The sequence below is a fragment of the Lissotriton helveticus genome, chromosome 2_1 (assembly GCF_964261635.1).
Source record: "Lissotriton helveticus chromosome 2_1, aLisHel1.1, whole genome shotgun sequence".
Lineage (NCBI taxonomy): Eukaryota > Metazoa > Chordata > Amphibia > Caudata > Salamandridae > Lissotriton > Lissotriton helveticus.
This window is the reverse complement of record NC_136059.1, coordinates 1,757,468-1,777,017: the sequence shown is the minus strand read 5'-3', so window position 1 is coordinate 1,777,017 and position 19,550 is coordinate 1,757,468. Positions and strand designations below refer to the sequence as shown.

The 19,550-nt window shown below is 55.9% G+C and overlaps 1 protein-coding gene across 3 annotated transcripts in view; it reads left to right on the top strand.

The window, feature by feature from the left end:
- INTS10 (integrator complex subunit 10) overlaps nt 1-19,550 on the top strand; it is a 189,340-nt gene that overhangs the window by 47,879 nt on the left and 121,911 nt on the right. For all 3 annotated transcript variants that reach the window (XR_013606935.1, XM_078674367.1, XM_078674366.1), the window contains exon 5: nt 13,921-14,002. Coding sequence is in view for 2 of the 3 variants with exons in the window: in XM_078674367.1 (XP_078530493.1) it covers nt 13,921-14,002 (82 nt within the window). In the remaining variant the exon portion in view is untranslated. The remainder of the gene's footprint in view (nt 1-13,920; nt 14,003-19,550) is intronic.

Genomic DNA, 19,550 nt, shown 5'->3' with positions numbered 1-19,550 from the left:
CGAGAGTACAATCTGCCTGAGACTGAACGTTTGCGATATCTACAGGTTCGACACTGGGCGCTGCAACGGGCGGTACAGGACCTAGCCGACCGGAAACTTACGCCCTACGTGATGTGGCTGGCGACACGCTCATCGGATGCCAAGCTCGTCTCGGACCTTTACAAATTGTTGCAGCCCCCCACCTTCCACATCTATAATCCCGGTCGGAACCGGTGGGAGCGGGAGCTAGGGAGGGAACTAAGTCATAAGGAATGGGACTACATCTCCTACCGCGCGCGTCACTCGGCATACCACACGGGGCTCACCGAGACCTTCACTAAAATAACCACATACTGGTACTACACTCCTCAACGACTGCATGAGATGAACCACATCATCCCGGACACCTGTTGGCGCGAGTGCGGACAGACTGGCACACTGACACATATCCTGTGGGACTGCCCGTTGCTAGGTCCATACTGGGAAGAGGTCCTAAATGAGATTGACCAGTGCTTTGACATTGAACTGCCTCGTTTCCCCGCCTATGTCCTATTGGGGTTGCCTAACGGGTTGATGTATCCTCTGAGGTCCAGAAGGGGTAGGCAGATAGCGATTGCACTGGGTTCTGCGATACAGAACATACTCATTTATTGGCGCACCACCACTACTCCCAACGTTATAGGCTGGTGTAACCCAGTGACCGGGACAAGGACTGATAGTCAGGACTGCAGTAATGAAAGTAACTGGTGGTCTGTTAACAATGAAGAAATGGTTGCTCCTTCTCCACAGGACGAGCCTTTCACGTGGGGAACATCGTCACCAGAAATACAACACGGCTCCTTTAACTGGCATACAGAACGGGACGCCAGGACTGCCCCTTGTGACGTAGCCTTCCTTTCATTGGATAAAGGACCGGAACCTTGGAGGTCGGCGTGTGACGTCACCACCGGAGGCGAGGACCGGGAAGAGGAGAGCGTGGAGAAAGGACGCCGCCGGGACGTGGAACCCACAACGCGAGGACGAGAAGCAGACGAGCTGGAACAAGGTGAAGCCCTGTCCGAAGAAGACGTGCCAGGAGGCCAACGAGACCGCGCAGCGCCGTGCCACGCTCCCGAGGGAGGAGTGTGGCTCCGACAGGTACGGGACCGTATCTCGAACTGGGTGGGACGACGGGGAACTTCACCCGCCTTAAAAGAACAGCCCCCTCCCTGACGTGCCAGGAGGCCAACGAGACCGCGCAGCGCCGTGCCACGCTCCCGAGGGAGGAGTGTGGCTCCGACAGGTACGGGACCGTATCTCGAACTGGGTGGGACGACGGGGAACTTCACCCGCCTTAAAAGAACAGCCCCCTCCCTAGTATCCCTGCACTACCCTTTCCTGTAAATATACCAACCCTCACGTCCATCACTGGAATTCTCCGTAAGAGAGTGCAGCACTTATAGGTGATCCCTCACCCCTTGGTTCCTGGGAACAAAAAGAGTAATAGGACGTGACAGTAATTGGTCCTTTTCTTTTTATTTTTGTTTCTGGCATATCCCCTGCGAGAGGTCCTTTGGGAAGAATCGCCTGCCTGACAATCCGAACGACGAAGTACACCCCAACCCAGTCGACATCACGGATCCTGCAGGGTTTGCCAAAGAGAGACTAACCTTTAGGAAAAAGAAACTTTATGTTCAAATAAAACCCTCTTTACCAAGGCAACGTGTCCAGTCCATTCCTGACCCCCCTTTACAGCTGGTTACACAGGTTGTGGCACGTTCTGGGTATGGAGAAACTGTCACTAACGGTTGCGGGTGAGGTAGACAAGTAGGAGGAATTGTGGCAGCCTTTTCTCACCCTACTACAGTCAGAATTTAAGGAAATTTCTTGCCCTCGATACCTCGGGCTCATGAGACTGACGTCCTTGACTACTCCGCAGGTTTGATTGAAGTGTGGGTATCCGCGATGTGAGGCGAGGTGCCAGCGCGGTGGTGTGGAGGGCGCGAGACATTGGCTCAGCACATTCGGGAGGGAGGGGGGATGACACGGAGGGTAAGGGGGAGGGGGGAGGCTGGGGTGGTTCGGGGGGAGGGTAGGGTGGGGGTTTGGTGTTAGTCGTCATTGCTCTTCCACCTAGCACGTGGCTCCATAACATGTAATAATTGTAATGTCTAAATTTCTGATGGCACTCATGGAGCGGAGACTCTGATTTGCAATTCTTCGACGACAAGTTTCACACTGTTTGTATTCTTTCTTTGTTGATAACTGTTGGAAATGGGATCCCTGGCTGGCCAGGACTTTCGCCAAAGTCAGTCAGAGACCACCCCTCCCAAGTCAGGGCAAGGGAGTTACACATACACAACAAATCATTGGTGGAGGGTCAAAGGGCGAGTTTAGCGACCAACCAGGTACAGGCCCCAAACATTACTATCACAACACGAAATACCTGGGGGTCAAAATCATAAGTCAAACAGAGAGGATCACAACACCGAAATTACACCAATAACACCCGTGAGGACATTTTGTGTGTTAAGGATGCCGGCCAAGTCAAGGCTCAAGAGCATATGGAGAAAATGATTCCCATCAGAAGCCACACTGTACCGCCCTCTTTCTCATCATTTGGGTTCTCCTTACCCAGGAGACAAAAACGGCTGGTCAGATGTTACCGTAGCCGATAAATGTGACAAGGGGGAGGTATATTGTGCTGAAATTAAGGAGGCTCCTGAATAAAGCAGTGTATAGTGATAATAGTGAGAAGTGAAAGGTAATCGTAAAATTAGGTGAATTGGGTAGAGAAACAGAATTTATTAGTATCTCCCAATCCCTAAGGTTTAAAAAGCAAGTGTAAGTGCGGGTTTGAAATAATAACCGTACTTAATAGTGGTCAACATGTTTCTGCATGTAAGTGGAACAAAGTTTCCAATGCATTCGTCAGGACCTATTGGTGGTAAACACTACTGCTTATAATAAATAATGAAAAAAATATATCACCTGAAAGTCCCAGGTGTGTACTCAACCATGTACTGTTATTGCGTTGCATCACACGGTATTGGATCCAAACAGAAAGACAAAGACACAAAAACAGAAAAACATGAATAAATCATATTCTCAGGGTTTTTTTTGCAATACAAACCCCGTATGATGGAGACCCATTCACAACTATTCGGACGTCACGTTCCAAATTTCACTCACCCATAGATGTTGGTTGAGAGGCTTCACCCCACCTGGCTGCAGCTCAGGTTGAAGGAGCACCGCTCTAAAAGTAATGTTATTTTGCTTTTAGAGTTGATTACACAATAATATAAAAGAATTTAAAAAGGTTTAGGCAGAGGTCAGATGTGGCTGTTGTCACTCCTTCACTATTTTCCATGGGCGCCCCACCACCACAATCACCCAGCGATCGTATCAGAGTGGAATATTCCACCGAAGTACCCATGCAGAATCAAATGGCAGATTGCAAATCTGATAGCAATGCGGCGAGCGAGTATGCTCTCAAGGTTAGGCAATGCTGTTTTAATTTATAGCGCGTGTCATTCAAGCGCGTATTGTGCATCTAGCTGGACACGCGTTTTTGAATGCAAAACGCGCTGACAGGTCAAAAACGGGCCGCCCGCCGCCCGCGATGCACTGAGCGAAGCCATTACCGCTCCCTAGCATACGCGGGTGTGTGAACAACAGATGGATGCGTTCTAGCAGGCAAAGCGGCCGCCTACCTTTCCGTCGGTGTCTCCGGGCAGTCGTCTGTACTGTCTGGGGGGGCACCGGCGAGCAGCAAGAACAGATGTTTGTATCCTTGGATTCTGCTGAGGCGCATCACGTGATGAGAGAACAGTCACGTGATGCAGGGCATGATGGAACATGTAGTTCAAACTGTGCTTTCACAAATATTATGATAAATACAAGTATAAATGTCCAGATAATTAACAGGACGTGATATGTATTATAGTATTAATCATAAAAATCACCAAGGCCTCCAATACAAGAAGATATTTGGAAGTGATTATAAATAAAATTTATTTGTTAAGCACAGGGAACTGTAGAGAGGTCTGGATAGAACCCTGGTCTATCTAATAGTGTAAGGTTCATTAGAAGTGATACTATTGGTCATTATAAGGATTAGAGAGAACTCCAGGGAATTGGCTCGTTCAAACCCTCCTTATCGCAGTTCAATCGATAGACCCATTTTTGTTCTATCTTGAAAAGGAAGCGACTGATGTCAGTACAAGACTCCGGAATATGAGGTTGTTCCAAGACCGTCCAGCAAAAGTCATCCGGGCCATGCCCTTTTTCCAGGAAGTGTGCCGTGAGGCGGGTGGCTTGCTTACGGCAACGCACTGTACTTTTATGCTCTTGTATGCGTGTCCTTATCTTCCTAGTCGTCATCCCAACATATCGTAATGGGCACGGACATGTGATCTGGTAAATTAGATTGCTGCTGTTGCAGTTTGTAAATCTATTTTGTGTCCATGGGCGATTTGTCCCTATGTCCACCACCGTTGATTTACAAGTTTGGGATGACGACTAGGAAGATAAGGACACGCATACAAGAGCATATACAAGGTTATATAAATATAACAAGGTTAAATATAACAAGGTTATATAAAAATAGCCTTTGTATTATAATAAATATACATCAGATAAAACACACATCTTGTTACACTGTGCCAGAGGCACGGGCAGAATTTACAAGGGATATTTGTACAGGACAGGGCCACTTGGACCACTGTCAGGGGTATCAGCACTTTTAGAAATAATACTTTCAGAAATAGCACTTTAGAAAGTAAAATCAGTGTAGCACACAATATAAAAGTAGAGCATACAACCAGTAATCACTGGTAACAGGACCTCACTAGCACCACCTGTACTAGGGAGAAAACAACCACCTACATATCACAATACCTGTAGGGGTGTAAAAGCAAAACACATGATGCATTAACATTCAGAGGTGTAGCAATAACATTGCGCAAAACTTAGATCAGTCACCACCTGTGACAGTCCCTGTGTCCCAATGTCAGGGCCTAAACGTAGCAGTTGCCCACAAAGTGCTGGGCAACTGGTGCAGGGAAAATTAGGGAAACGTTGGAGCCTCTCTGGGCTCAATAACCACCACTGTGGCACTGTGGGGCCTCTCTGGGCTCCTGGACAAGAAATGGGGCCCTGAGCCTCTCTCAGGCTCTTCCTTCCAGAATGGGCACTCGAGCCTCTCTGGGGCTTGCAACGCAAAAGGGCTGTAGCCTCTCTGGGCTCCAACACGAGGGAATGGCACCCTCAGAGCCTCTCTGGGCTCAAAGAACAAATGGCCCCCAGGAGCCTCTCCGGGCTCCTCAACAATGATGTGGGCGTCGGGGCCCCTGACGGGGGACCCTCGAACACGTGGGGGCGCTTCGGTGGGAGTCCCCACCTCTGGGGGACTCGGGAAACAACTGTGCGCCCTGGTGGAGCGGCCCGCTGTCACGTGGGGCCGCTCGAGTAGAGGCAGGGAGGGGGAGAGGGTGCGCGACCTCGCGCCTCTCTCCCTAGCCGGCTTTCACTCACCGGCTGCTGGGCGGCGGCTCTGGTGCCGCGGGCGGCCTCCTCTTCCTCTCCGGGGCCTCGAAGGTCCTGGACTCTTCCTGGTCGGCGGGGCTCCTTTCCTCTCGTCCCGGGGCTCTCCCCTCCACTCGGGGAGCCTCGGGGACCCGGCCGGCAGCTTCTCCCTTCCCGGCTCGGCTTCGGAGGCGGGACTTCCGGTCGGCCTTTCCTGGGCCGCGCTGGGATTGGCTGGCCGCCTCACCACTTCCGGGTCGCCGCGGGCAGCGCGGCGGCTCGCTTTTAGGCAGGCAGGCGGGCTCCCATCCGAGGAGTGGGCTCCCTCGTGATTCACAAAAAACGGGCAAAACAAAGCGGCAATGAGCGGGTGGCACCCGCGCCGCTAACTCGCCACACGGGGCAGTCCGATGCCGGGTGGGCACCGGCTGTGCACACCCAGCGCTAGCAGCGCTAGAAACGAAGGGCAGGCGCTCCCAAGCGCCTCCAGGACCAAATACAGCGCTCACAGCACTAGGGCCAAAATCAAGCGCTTTCAAGCGCTAGGCAGGCGATTTCAGCGCTCCCAGCGCTGAAGGGCAGAGAGCAGCGCTCTCAGGGCTGCAGGCAAGGAGTCCTCAGTGCTCCCCAGCACTGGAGGACAGGACAAGGCTCCAGCAAGGGCTGGAGGCAGGCAGAGGGGCAAGGCTGGGCCAGAGCCAGCACACTGGGTCTCCAGGCAGGGAGACACCCCAAGTGGCGGTCCTCCTGGCCCCAGCAGCAGCAATAGCCCCCTCTGGCAGGATCCAAAAGCAGAACATTTTCTAAGGGGACACAGCCCCTTCTTATACTAACAAATCCTTTCTTTCAAGGTGCAGGGTGGGGGGAAAACCAGTTACAGCTGGCTTTGGAGCACTCTTGATGGCCCAACCACCCATTTCTTTCACTGGGGAGGCTAGGGTCGTTAGACACACCACAGGGGGGCGGAGCCAGCATTGTGTGGGGAAAACCCAGCCCATCCAGGACACAGGTACACTCCGCCCACACATCACTCATGCTAATCTCACACTCACCACCGGGCAGACCCATCCAGAATTCCTGGAGCCTGGCATGCCAGCCAGCTCCAGCCAATCACGCTCCAGCACCCTCACTGCACACATATCTCAATGTCCAGAAGTAGCACTTCCCTTCTAGACACATACATGCCGCAGACACCATCTCGCAGCATTCACTCTCACGAGTTTACACATACTAAACTCGAGCCTGCACTCCCCACACATCAGGAACTACCAGGGACACACACATTCCCCATGCATTCCTATGGGAGGGCAGGCCAGCCATGCTACACGCACGCACTTTCACTCTGGGACCCAGGGGAAAGTGCGCAGAGACCCAAAAATCACTGACTCAGGGTCACACATAAAGCAAAAAGTTTAGGGGTGAACCTGCCCTGCGGGCCAAGTCCAACAATAACCTTGCAATAAAATGCTTTAAACCTAAAACCAATGGGAAGGCTTCATTTAGGACCTAACCAATACAGAGGATGGGCGGAGAGTAGACGGAGCTTAAACAAAGGTTCCACGCTATAGTATATACTGCATGTCACAAAGAGACGGCGCAAGCACTGCCTAGGCGAGACCTAAAAAGTGTGCTTTTGTAATAAAACAAATAATAATACATTGATGAAGCTAAAACTAACAGCAGCTTTTTGATATTTTAGAAAGTAAAAGAGTAAAAGTATTTTGCTCCATTGACTGTGTGTTTTAAAGGCTTGTTCAGGGTGTGACATAGACTATCGCCCAAAACAGACCCCACACATCCATCATAAATATACCAATCTGATCATTTCTAAAGTGCAAGGCGTGTGCCGTGGGGTGAAGCAGTGAGGCAGGGGTGGCATGTCCGCGCCGGGGATGCTCATGGCCGGGTTTTGTGTCTGTTAAAGGTCCACATTTTTTTAGGTCGAGGATCGACGGCTGGCTTGCCAGCCGGAAGTCGGAGATTTATTGATGTTCAGTACGGCAGTTTAACCCGCCTCTCTGCTCTGTCTCTCCTCCATTAGCTGGCTTCCTAAACGGAGGCCAGCCATTGGAGGAGAGTGGTGCCCCTCGAAAGACGCTCCGTGTCTTTTGGTTTCGGGGGCGATCTTGCTCTGTTGGTTTCACTTTTAAGCCACGCCCCCGAATCCGAAATTTGCGGAGCTTTGCGGTCGCCATTTTTTTTTCCTTGTGTTGCTCTGTGGTGCGTGGTGCCGTTCTCAGCAGCCCATCGGAGAGCACTACATTCCCTTGCCTCCCCAGGGGATTCACTATTATGCCCGGGAGCTCAAAGACACCGCTTCCTCCGGCCCACCAGCTTTCCACTTTTATAGTAAAGCATACCAGTGTGCAGCTGTAAGTTAAGACTTCCACACTCCAGCCTCGTGAAAATGCTTGTCTGTGCCCGGGGGGCGGATCGGGTTGCAGCTGTGTGCCGGCGCCTCACCTTGGCTTTGCCCTCGGCACACGCAGTTTCCCAGCAGGCTGATAATGTTCTGACCCGGCCCAGGCCTGGTTGAGCAGCGGCTGTCAGACCTGTTCGCGTGCTCACTGTCCTGGTGTCCGTCCTGCAGCCCGGTCAACGAGGGCACTTGGGAGACCTGTCACTCCCAGTGAACCCGCGGGCTGGCCGCAGCCCCCGCTAGGGGCGCCCCCGAGCTCGTGGCCGCCCGATGCGCTGGACCTGGGGAGGACGAGGAGGAGACCCCGGTGCTCCGGAGAAGGAGGAGTTCTAGCTCCGTGGTCCCACCGGAGGACCTCGCGGCCCTGCATCCCGCGGGAGCAGGTAGGACAAACTTTGGAAGTAATCGCATACGTTTCCCCTGGCGCGCTGCAGCCTCCCTCCCGCCCTCTCCAGCGCCCAGAGTCTGACAGCTTGAGGCTCCGCCGGGGAGAGGCTGGCGCTTCTCTCAGACCGATGTGCTGCGCTCGCCGGGAGTCTGCTGGGCACTAGTCCCCGTGGGGAGGCGTCACCAGGGCAAGGGCCCCGGTCCCGCAGCCTGGAGGGTGTGCTTGACAGGGGCGCTAATGCAGTAAAGTTGTGTCTCCATCAGCCTAGGGGAGGTGTGACAAAAGCAATACCCATCAACCACAAATGCCAGCCAAGGGGTTTGTGACAAGAGTACTAGCGCATGGAAGACTGTCAGGTCCGCTGCGAAGCGAAATGTGATAAGGCGCTAGTAACTGCAAATGTAGGACTCGCATGCCCACGAAGTGTGACAAGAGCATTAGCGTTCGGAGTTTGCCAGTGCTACTCAAGGGGGAGGTTAGACAGGAGCGCTAGCGCCTGGAGTCTATCAGTGCCGCTGAAGGGGGAGGTTAGACAGGAGCGCTAGCGCCTGGAGGCTGTCGGCGACGCTGAAGTGAAGTTTGACAGGAGCGCTAGCGCCTGGAGTCTGTCGGTGACGCTGAAGTGTAGTTTGACAGGAGCGCTAGCGCCTGGAGGCTGTCGGTGACGCTGAAGTGAAGTTTGGCAGGAGCGCTAGCGCCTAGAGTCTATCAGTGCAGCTGAGGGGATGGTTGACAGGTCAAGTGTAGGGACATTGGCAGTCCCGCATCACAGGGAAATTGTGTGAAAAGAGCACTAATGCCAGGAGATCGTCTGTCCCGGTGACCTGTCCTCACACTCACAGTGCAGGTGACAGGAGCACTATTGCCTGAGACTGTTGGTGCCCCCTGGGGGGAGGTGTGTTAAGACCCTCGTAGGGAAGGCTTTCAGGCATTAACCAAACCAGTAAAAGCCAGATCCATCCTACAGTGTGATGGCCCAAGAGTCATTCTGTTGGTTGAGACCGGGGTGGAACCAGAATCGCGGTTTAGCTCATCTTTCTTCTAAGCTTTCTCAGCTCCCTCTAGTACCCAGCAAGAGAAGCCTATGGCCTCTGGCAGATAACAAGGAGAGAGTCAACCCAGGAGGCAGGTTAAGTCTTGGCTCACCATTCAAGCACAAGAAGACTAACCGGAGAATACCTTTTATAACAGTGAAACAAGAGCATAAAAAGAAGTTTCTGGAGTACCTTTATTTAGTGCTTCTTTTGTGCACTGAGTCATTTCTGTCTCCTTCGCTCTGACCCTTGGGCAGACATCGCTTCACCAAGCGTGCCATCTACAGACGGACTCTCCCTGCTGTCAGGTGACCGCCAGTCTCACTTCACTGAGGAGTGTGACGCGTTGGTGTGTGTGTGTGGGGGGGGGGGGGTGAGGGGATTAGTGAGGGTCACTCCTGCTCTCAGTGCCGGGTTTCAGTGGCGCCTAGTGCTTCTGGAGCAGGCCACTGGTGCCCCGGGAATGTAGGTGCCTTCTCGAGGTAAGGTGTGCCAAGGGCAGCCACTGGCGCTGGGCACCGACGGTTCCGCGTCCCAGGGGGTGGAACAAGAGTCCAGAAGACTCTGGTCCCCGCTCCCCGGAGAACTGTGAAGGGGCCGGGTGTTTGGCGTCCAGGAGCAGTGTCCCCCGAGCGGTACCGGCTCTGGCCGTGCCGCTGGCGGCACCCTCAGCTCTGCCCTGCTCCTCACTCTGTGTCAGTGATGCACAGGACGCGGGGCAGAGGGCAGACGGCCCTCGGCCCCCGCCACTGCTCCTACTCTGTGTCAGTGATGCACAGGACGCGGGGCAGAGGGCAGACGGCCCTCGGCCCCCGCCACTGCTCCTCACTCTGTGTCAGTGATGCACAGGACGCGGGGCAGAGGGCAGACGGCCCTCGGCCCCCGCCACTGCTCCTACTCTGTGTCAGTGATGCACAGGACGCGGGGCAGTGGGCAGACGGCCCTCGGCCCCCGCCACTGCTCCTCACTCTGTGTCAGTGATGCACAGGACGCGGGGCAGAGGGCAGACGGCCCTCGGCCCCCGCCACTGCTCCTCACTCTGTGTCAGTGATGCACAGGACGCGGGGCAGAGGGCAGACGGCCCTCGGCCCCCGCCACTGCTCCTACTCTGTGTCAGTGATGCACAGGACGCGGGGCAGAGGGCAGACGGCCCTCGGCCCCCGCCACTGCTCCTCACTCTGTGTCAGTGATGCACAGGACGCGGGGCAGAGGGCAGACGGCCCTCGGCCCCCGCCACTGCTCCTACTCTGTGTCAGTGATGCACAGGACGCGGGGCAGAGGGCAGACGGCCCTCGGCCCCCGCCACTGCTCCTCACTCTGTGTCAGTGATGCACAGGACGCGGGGCAGAGGGCAGACGGCCCTCGGCCCCCGCCACTGCTCCTACTCTGTGTCAGTGATGCACAGGACGCGGGGCAGAGGGCAGACGGCCCTCGGCCCCCGCCACTGCTCCTCACTCTGTGTCAGTGATGCACAGGACGCGGGGCAGAGGGCAGACGGCCCTCGGCCCCCGCCACTGCTCCTACTCTGTGTCATTGATGCACAGGACGCGGGGCAGAGGGCAGACGGCCCTCTGCCCCTGCCACTGCTCCTACTCTGTGTCAGTGATGCACAGGACGCGGGGCAGAGGGCAGACGGCCCTCGGCCCCCGCCACTGCTCCTCACTCTGTGTCAGTGATGCACAGGACGCGGGGCAGAGGGCAGACGGCCCTCGGTCCCCGCCACTGCTCCTACTCTGTGTCAGTGATGCACAGGACGCGGGGCAGAGGGCAGACGGCCCTCGGCCCCCGCCACTGCTCCTCACTCTGTGTCAGTGATGCACAGGACGCGGGGCAGAGGGCACTGCTCCTACTCTGTGCACGCGTGAGAGCGTGAAAGAGGTCCTGGTTAGGAACTGTCTGTTGGGTGTGCGTGCTTGATATTCGGAGCACCCCTGGGCGCTGGAGTACCGTGAGGAAGAGTTTGTGGCAGTCCACTGGGTGTTTACAGCGTTTCGAGCCCATGGCTGTCTGTGCACAGTGAGGCCGCAGCTGTGGCCGGGCGGGGGTCCCATGGCACAACCCTCACACTGCATTAGTGTAACGTTTTGTTGTTTCTAACCAAAGAATGTCTCCGGTACCACGTTTCTTTGCCAGACTTTCTGTTGCCCTCTAACTCTGGGGGGAGGACTATGTATTACGTGCACTCCGCCGGGCACCAGGGCCCTGGCGCCCACCTGAAGTGTGTGCTGTGGCACAGTGCCCAGGCACCATGACTTTTGTGGCTCTTATGTTTTTAACCCAGCTTTGGTTTATTAAACAAAATAAACAAAAATTCTCCTCACATTACTGTCAAGGAAAAGTCTGAAATATGTGGGATCTACAAATTTCTAAACACTGTTTTTCCCCATGTCCTCCGATTAAAAGTGGTACCTCACTTGTGTGGTTGGGCCTAGTCCTCACAACAGGAAAAGGCCTTAACGCAGCTTGAAACTTCAGTTTTTTTTAATGAAAACTAACCCCCATTTTTAGGGCTGTAGAGTGCTGCGTGCTGTAGAGTGCTGCGTGCTGTAGAGTGCTGCGTGCTGTAGAGTGCTGCGTGCTGTAGAGTGCTGCGTGCTGTAGAGTGCTGCGTGCTGTAGAGTGCTGCGTGCTGTAGAGTGCTGCGTGCTATAGAGTGCTGCGTGCTATAGAGTGCTGTAGAGTGCTGTGTGGAGAGTGCAGTTGAGTGCAGAGTGCGGTGTGCTGTAGAGTGCGGTGTGCTGTAGAGTGCGGTGTGCTGTAGAGTGCGGTGTGCTGTAGAGTGCGGTGTGCTGTAGAGTGCGGTGTGCTGTAGAGTGCGGTGTGCTGTAGAGTGCGGTGTGCTGTAGAGTGCGGTGTGCTGTAGAGTGCGGTGTGCTGTAGAGTGCTGTGTGCTGTAGAGTGCTGTGTGCTGTAGAGTGCTGTAGAGTGCTGTGTGCTGTAGAGTGCTGTGTGCTGTAGAGTGCTGTGTGCTGTAGAGTGCTGTGTGCTGTAGAGTGTGGTGTGCTGTAGTGCGGTGTGCTGTAGAGTGCGGTGTGCTGTGGTGTGCTGTAGAGTGCTGTGTGCTGTAGAGTGATGTGTGCTGTGTGCTGTAGAGTGCTGTGTGCTGTAGAGTGCTGTAGAGTGCTGTGTGCTGTAGAGTGCTGTGTGCTGTAGAGTGCTGTGTGCTGTAGAGTGCTGTGTGCTGTAGAGTGCTGTGTGCTGTAGAGTGCTGTGTGCTGTAGAGTGCTGTGTGCTGTAGAGTGCTGTGTGCTGTAGAGTGCTGTGTGGGGTAGAGTGTGGTGTGCTGTAGAGTGTGGTGTGCTGTAGAGTGTGGTGTGCTGTAGAGTGCGGTGTGCTGTGGTGTGCTGTAGAGTGCTGTGTGCTGTAGAGTGATGTGTGCTGTGTGCTGTAGAGTGCTGTGTGCTGTAGAGTGATGTGTGCTGTGTGCTGTAGAGTGCTGTGTGCTGTAGAGTGCTGTGTGCTATAGAGTGCTGTAGAGTGCTGTGTGCTGTAGAGTGCGGTGTGCTGTAGAGTGCGGTGTGCTGTAGAGTGCGGTGTGCTGTAGAGTGCGGTGTGCTGTAGAGTGCGGTGTGCTGTAGAGTGCGGTGTGCTGTAGAGTGCGGTGTGCTGTAGAGTGCGGTGTGCTGTAGAGTGCGGTGTGCTGTAGAGTGCGGTGTGCTGTAGAGTGCGGTGTGCTGTAGAGTGCGGTGTGCTGTAGAGTGCGGTGTGCTGTAGAGTGCGGTGTGCTGTAGAGTGCGGTGTGCTGTAGAGTGCGGTGTGCTGTAGAGTGCGGTGTGCTGTAGAGTGCGGTGTGCTGTAGAGTGCGGTGTGCTGTAGAGTGCGGTGTGCTGTAGAGTGCGGTGTGCTGTAGAGTGCGGTGTGCTGTAGAGTGCGGTAGAGTGCTGTAGAGTGCTGTGTGCTGTAGAGTGCTGTGTGCTGTAGAGTGCAGAGTGCAGTTGAGTGCAGAGTGCTGTTGAGTGCAGAGTGCTGTTGAGTGTGTCTGTGTGAGGGTGGCTCTGTGTAGGGTGTAGCTATTGGCAATGTAAATGACAATGCCATTGATGATTTAAAAAAAAAAGAAATGTCATGAGCAATGCCAATAGCTCTACCTTTAATGATGCCAAGACCATTGCATTGTAAATGCTTGTTTTATTGTTGCATTCGGAAGTGAATCTGTTCCCTCCATGCTAGTGGTGTTTTTTCCCCTTTTTTGCTTCTGTGATTTGAGAATGGTAGGAAAGGCGTGCTCATTTCGGACCTGATGCTCTTCACCTCCTAGTAAAGGTTCTGCATGGTGCAGTTCCTGCTGGCCTACCTTGTGTAAGACCAGATCACTTATCTTTCCTTGATACCCAACACAAGGTTATCTTGGCACAAAAGGGGCAGGCCTGGAAAGGTGGCCATTATACCAGAATGACCACTGTTACCAGCTGCGGCTGGTTAGCATCCGACTCTTTCACCTCTGGAGTAGTACCGTGAGACTCTTTGCTCATCCTCGTCCCCGTCCTCTGTGCAGTCTAACCTGGACCCTGATACACAGTTGTGCTTTGTTTTGTACTATGTGTTGTATTTGAGCTGTTTTTATCATTGTTGACTGTTTTCCCCCTTCACAATAGGTCAGCCTCGGGGAAACCTTGCTAGAGGCAGAAAGTATTGAAGAGCAAGAGTCCCCGGTCAACTGCTTCAGGAAGTTATTTGGTAAGAAACAAACTATACTGGACACGTCTGACACCATTTTAGTCCCACTAACGTTTCTAGTACCGACATGCGTAGCCAGAGTTGTTTGCTTCCTCATTCATTAATGCATTTAATCCATACGTATGACTTTGCCATCAAAGGTGTGATATATTTCATTCGTGAAATTTGAGGGGAATGTTTCTGAAAGTATGTTTTTGATGAGTCTGCTAAATAACGATTTTTGTACCTGTGATGTGATATGATTTTATTAAAGAGGATGTTCCACATTCTCAGTAATGATTGACATTAGCAAATGAAACCATGCAACACTGCCCAAATAAACTGTTTTGTAGTTTGCAAAAACAGTGGTGTGTCAGCATCATCACTCTGTCGGCTGCACCGCTCTGTCGGCTGCACCGCTCTGTCGGCTGCCTCGCTCTGTCGGTTGCCTCGCTCTGTCGGCTGCACCGCTCTCTGTCGGCTGCACCGCTCTCTGTCGGCTGCACCGCTCTCTGTCGGCTGCCCCGCTCTCTGTCGGCTGCCCCGCTCTCTGTCGGCTGCCCCGCTCTCTGTCGGCTGCCCCGCTCTCTGTCGGCTGCCCCGCTCTCTGTCGGCTGCCCCGCTCTCTGTCGGCTGCCCCGCTCTCTGTCGGCTGCCCCGCTCTCTGTCGGCTGCCCCGCTCTCTGTCGGCTGCCCCGCTCTCTGTCGGTTGCCCCGCTCTCTGTCGGCTGCCCCGCTCTCTGTCGGCTGCCCCGCTCTCTGTCGGCTGCCCCGCTCTCTGTCGGCTGCCCCGCTCTCTGTCGGCTGCCCCGCTCTCTGTCGGCTGCCCCGCTCTCTGTCGGCTGCCCCGCTCTCTGTCGGCTGCCCTGCTCTCTGTCGGCTGCCCTGCTCTCTGTCGGCTGCCCCGCTCTCTGTCGGCTGCCCCGCTCTCTGTCGGCTGCCCCGCTCTCTGTCGGCTGCCCCGCTCTCTGTCGGCTGCCCCGCTCTCTGTCGGCTGCCCCGCTCTCTGTCGGTTTCCTCGCTCTGTCGGTTTCCTCGCTCTGTCGGCTGCACCGCTCTCTGTCGGCTGCACCGCTCTCTGTCGGCTGCACCGCTCTGTCGGCTGCCCCGCTCTCTGTCGGCTGCCCCGCTCTCTGTCGGCTGCACCGCTCTGTCGGCTGCCCCGCTCTCTGTCAGCTGCTATCATCTTTTTCAGCTCTGTCCCCGTGGACATTTCCTGCGTTAAATCTGTATCTTTTAGCACTACAGCTGCTCTTAAGCAAGAACCCAAAACACCGATCTTTCCTTTCCACACTTCTGTCTGTAAAACGGCGTTCTGTGTGTCACACTTGTATTTTGGTGACCCCATTGACCTCTATGGGATTAGGTACGTTCCCGATCCAATGGAGCTGCAGATTGTCTAAGAGCCAATGCTTAATGTGTTAAAAAAAATAAAAACAGCAAGTGGCAAATATCTGGTCAGGAGGCCACTGTAGCTTGCAGCACACACTGCCGCTCCTATGCTGCCGTGATAGTACCGGAAAGCACCGGCTCTAAGTAAGCGGTAGTAAGACCCCACGGAGGCCTTCACTGCGCACCTTCAGTTTGTCACACAGGTTCCCCATGTACTGCTAATATCTCCACACCGGATTGGTGGGCTTGGCTGCGGTCCTATAAACCCCCGCGGGGCCAGGGACGCGTGTGGTGTTTATACCCGGAAGTGGGCCGCGACTTGCCTCACTAGTGCTTTTGGTTATTGCATGATGGAGATTTGAAGCTAGTTTTAGTAATCGAATGTTTTTGTGATCAGTCGTCCGTCCGCATCTGAAGACAAACCGATGCGGGCTTCAGCCTTCGAGAGATGGAAAGTGTTGTGGGTGTGGAAATGCAAGTTCATGTTTGTAGTTAGGTTTCTCCAAAAGCAACAGAAACAGATCTTGTCCCCCTTGGTACTCGGTAGCAAGGACACTGAATTCAAATTTTGGCCACAAGTGCTTAAAAAGTCAATAAATAGAAAAACAAGCATTTGCAATACAATAGGTATCATATTCCTGAGAGTTCGAGCTATTGGGGTTGCATTATTATTATTTGCAACGTCAATGTCTCAAACTTAAAGTAATGCGAGACCTGTTGCATTGCAAATGCTTTTTATTTTGGCACCACAGCTAAAAGTACAATTCTGGTGCACTTTTTTTCCTTACTAAATATACATGTTTTTTCCCCCACATGACACTATGATTTGATCACATATTTTATGGACAGGAGGCCTATGTTACCCTTATAACATAGAAACCGCATTAATATTTTATAGAAAGGGAGATATGATTGGTCGCTGTGTTCGGTCCCATCAGAGATGTTGAGGGTGCCCCAGGGCAGCAAACAGTGTGGGAGGAGCAGCAGCAGTGTGGGTGGAGGAGCAGCAGTGTGGGTGGAGCAGCACCCAGTGTGGGTGGAGCAGCACCCAGTGTGGGTGGAGCAGCACCCAGTGTGGGTGGAGCAGCACCCAGTGTGGGTGGAGCAGCAGCAGTGTGGGTGGAGGAGCAGCAGCAGTGTGGGTGGAGGAGCAGCAGCAGTGTGGGAGGAGGAGCACCCAGTGTGGGTGGAGCAGCACCCAGTGTGGGTGGAGCAGCACCCAGTGTGGGTGGAGCAGCACCCAGTGTGGGTGGAGCAGCACCCAGTGTGGGAGGAGCAGCACCCAGTGTGGGTGGAGCAGCACCCAGTGTGGGTGGAGCAGCAGCAGTGTGGGTGGAGCAGCACCAGTGTGGGTGGAGCAGCACCAGTGTGGGTGGAGCAGCACCAGTGTGGGTGGAGCAGCACCAGTGTGGGAGGAGCAGCACCAGTGTGGGAGGAGCAGCACCAGTGTGGGTGGAGCAGCACCAGTGTGGGTGGAGCAGCACCAGTGTGGGTGGAGCAGCAGCAGTGTGGGAGGAGGAGCACCACCAGTGTGGGAGGAGGAGCAGCAGTGTGGGAGGAGCAGCAGCAGTGTGGGTGGAGGAGCAGCAGCAGTGTGGGTGGAGCAGCACCCAGTGTGGGTGGAGCAGCACCCAGTGTGGGTGGAGCAGCACCCAGTGTGGGTGGAGCAGCAGCAGTGTGGGAGGAGCAGCAGCAGTGTGGGTGGAGGAGCAGCAGCAGTGTGGGTGGAGCAGCAGCAGTGTGGGTGGAGCAGCACCCAGTGTGGGTGGAGCAGCACCCAGTGTGGGTGGAGGAGCAGCACCCAGTGTGGGTGGAGGAGCAGCACCCAGTGTGGGTGGAGCAGCACCCAGTGTGGGAGGAGGAGCAGCACCCAGTGTGGGTGGAGCAGCACAAGTGTGGGTGGAGCAGCAGCAGTGTGGGTGGAGGGGCAGCAGCAGTGTGGGTGGAGGAGCAGCAGCAGTGTGGGTGGAGCAGCACCAGTGTGGGTGGAGCAGCACCAGTGTGGGTGGAGCAGCACCAGTGTGGGTGGAGCAGCACCAGTGTGGGTGGAGCAGCACCAGTGTGGGTGGAGCAGCACCAGTGTGGGTGGAGCAGCACCCAGTGTGGGAGGAGCAGCACCCAGTGTGGGAGGAGCAGCACCCAGTGTGGGAGGAGCAGCACCCAGTGTGGGAGGAGCAGCACCAGTGTGGGAGGAGCAGCACCAGTGTGGGTGGAGCAGCACCAGTGTGGGTGGAGCAGCACCAGTGTGGGTGGAGCAGCAGCAGTGTGGGAGGAGGAGCACCACCAGTGTGGGAGGAGGAGCAGCAGTGTGGGAGGAGCAGCAGCAGTGTGGGTGGAGGAGCAGCAGCAGTGTGGGTGGAGCAGCACCCAGTGTGGGTGGAGCAGCACCCAGTGTGGGTGGAGCAGCACCCAGTGTGGGTGGAGCAGCAGCAGTGTGGGAGGAGCAGCAGCAGTGTGGGTGGAGGAGCAGCAGCAGTGTGGGTGGAGCAGCAGCAGTGTGGGTGGAGCAGCACCCAGTGTGGGTGGAGCAGCACCCAGTGTGGGTGGAGGAGCAGCACCCAGTGTGGGTGGAGCAGCACCCAGTGTGGGAGGAGGAGCAGCACCCAGTGTGGGTGGAGCAGCACAAGTGTGGGTGGAGCAGCAGCAGTGTGGGTGGAGGGGCAGCAGCAGTGTGGGTGGAGGAGCAGCAGCAGTGTGGGTGGAGCAGCACCAGTGTGGGTGGAGCAGCACCAGTGTGGGTGGAGCAGCACCAGTGTGGGTGGAGCAGCACCAGTGTGGGTGGAGCAGCACCAGTGTGGGTGGAGCAGCACCAGTGTGGGTGGAGCAGCACCCAGTGTGGGAGGAGCAGCACCCAGTGTGGGAGGAGCAGCACCCAGTGTGGGAGGAGCAGCACCCAGTGTGGGAGGAGCAGCACCCAGTGTGGGAGGAGCAGCACCCAGTGTGGGAGGAGCAGCACCCAGTGTGGGAGGAGCAGCACCCAGTGTGGGAGGAGCAGCACCCAGTGTGGGAGGAGCAGCACCCAGTGTGGGTGGAGCAGCACCCAGTGTGGGTGGAGGAGCAGCAGCAGTGTGGGTGGAGGAGCAGCAGCAGTGTGGGTGGAGGAGCAGCAGCAGTGTGGGTGGAGGAGCAGCAGCAGTGTGGGAGGAGGAGCACCCAGTGTGGGTGGAGCAGCACCCAGTGTGGGTGGAGCAGCACCCAGTGTGGGTGGAGCAGCACCCAGTGTGGGTGGAGCAGCAGCACCCAGTGTGGGTGGAGCAGCACCCAGTGTGGGTGGAGCAGCACCCAGTGTGGGTGGAGCAGCACCCAGTGTGGGTGGAGCAGCACCAGTGTGGGTGGAGCAGCACCAGTGTGGGTGGAGCAGCAGCAGTGTGGGTGGAGCAGCAGCAGTGTGGGTGGAGCAGCACCAGTGTGGGAGGAGGAGCACCACCAGTGTGGGAGGAGGAGCACCCAGTGTGGGTGGAGCAGCACCCAGTGTGGGAGGAGCAGCACCCAGTGTGGGAGGAGCAGCACCCAGTGTGGGAGGAGCAGCACCCAGTGTGGGAGGAGCAGCACCCAGTGTGGGAGGAGCAGCACCCAGTGTGGGAGGAGCAGCACCCAGTGTGGGAGGAGCAGCACCCAGTGTGGGTGGAGCAGCACCCAGTGTGGGTGGAGCAGCACCCAGTGTGGGTGGAGCAGCACCCAGTGTGGGTGGAGCAGCACCCAGTGTGGGTGGAGCAGCACCCAGTGTGGGTGGAGCAGCACCCAGTGTGGGTGGAGCAGCACCCAGTGTGGGTGGAGCAGCAGCACCCAGTGTGGGTGGAGCAGCAGCACTCAGTGTGGGTGGAGCAGCACCCAGTGTGGGTGGAGCAGCACCCAGTGTGGGTGGAGCAGCACCAGTGTGGGAGGAGCAGCACCCAGTGTGGGTGGAGCAGCACCCAGTGTGGGTGGAGCAGCACCAGTGTGGGAGGAGCAGCACCCAGTGTGGGTGGAGCAGCACCCAGTGTGGGAGGAGCAGCACCAGTGTGGGTGGAGCAGCACCAGTGTGGGTGGAGCAGCAGCAGTGTGGGAGGAGCAGCAGCAGTGTGGGTGGAGGAGCAGCAGCAGTGTGGGTGGAGCAGCACCCAGTGTGGGTGGAGCAGCACCCAGTGTGGGTGGAGCAGCACCCAGTGTGGGTGGAGCAGCAGCAGTGTGGGTGGAG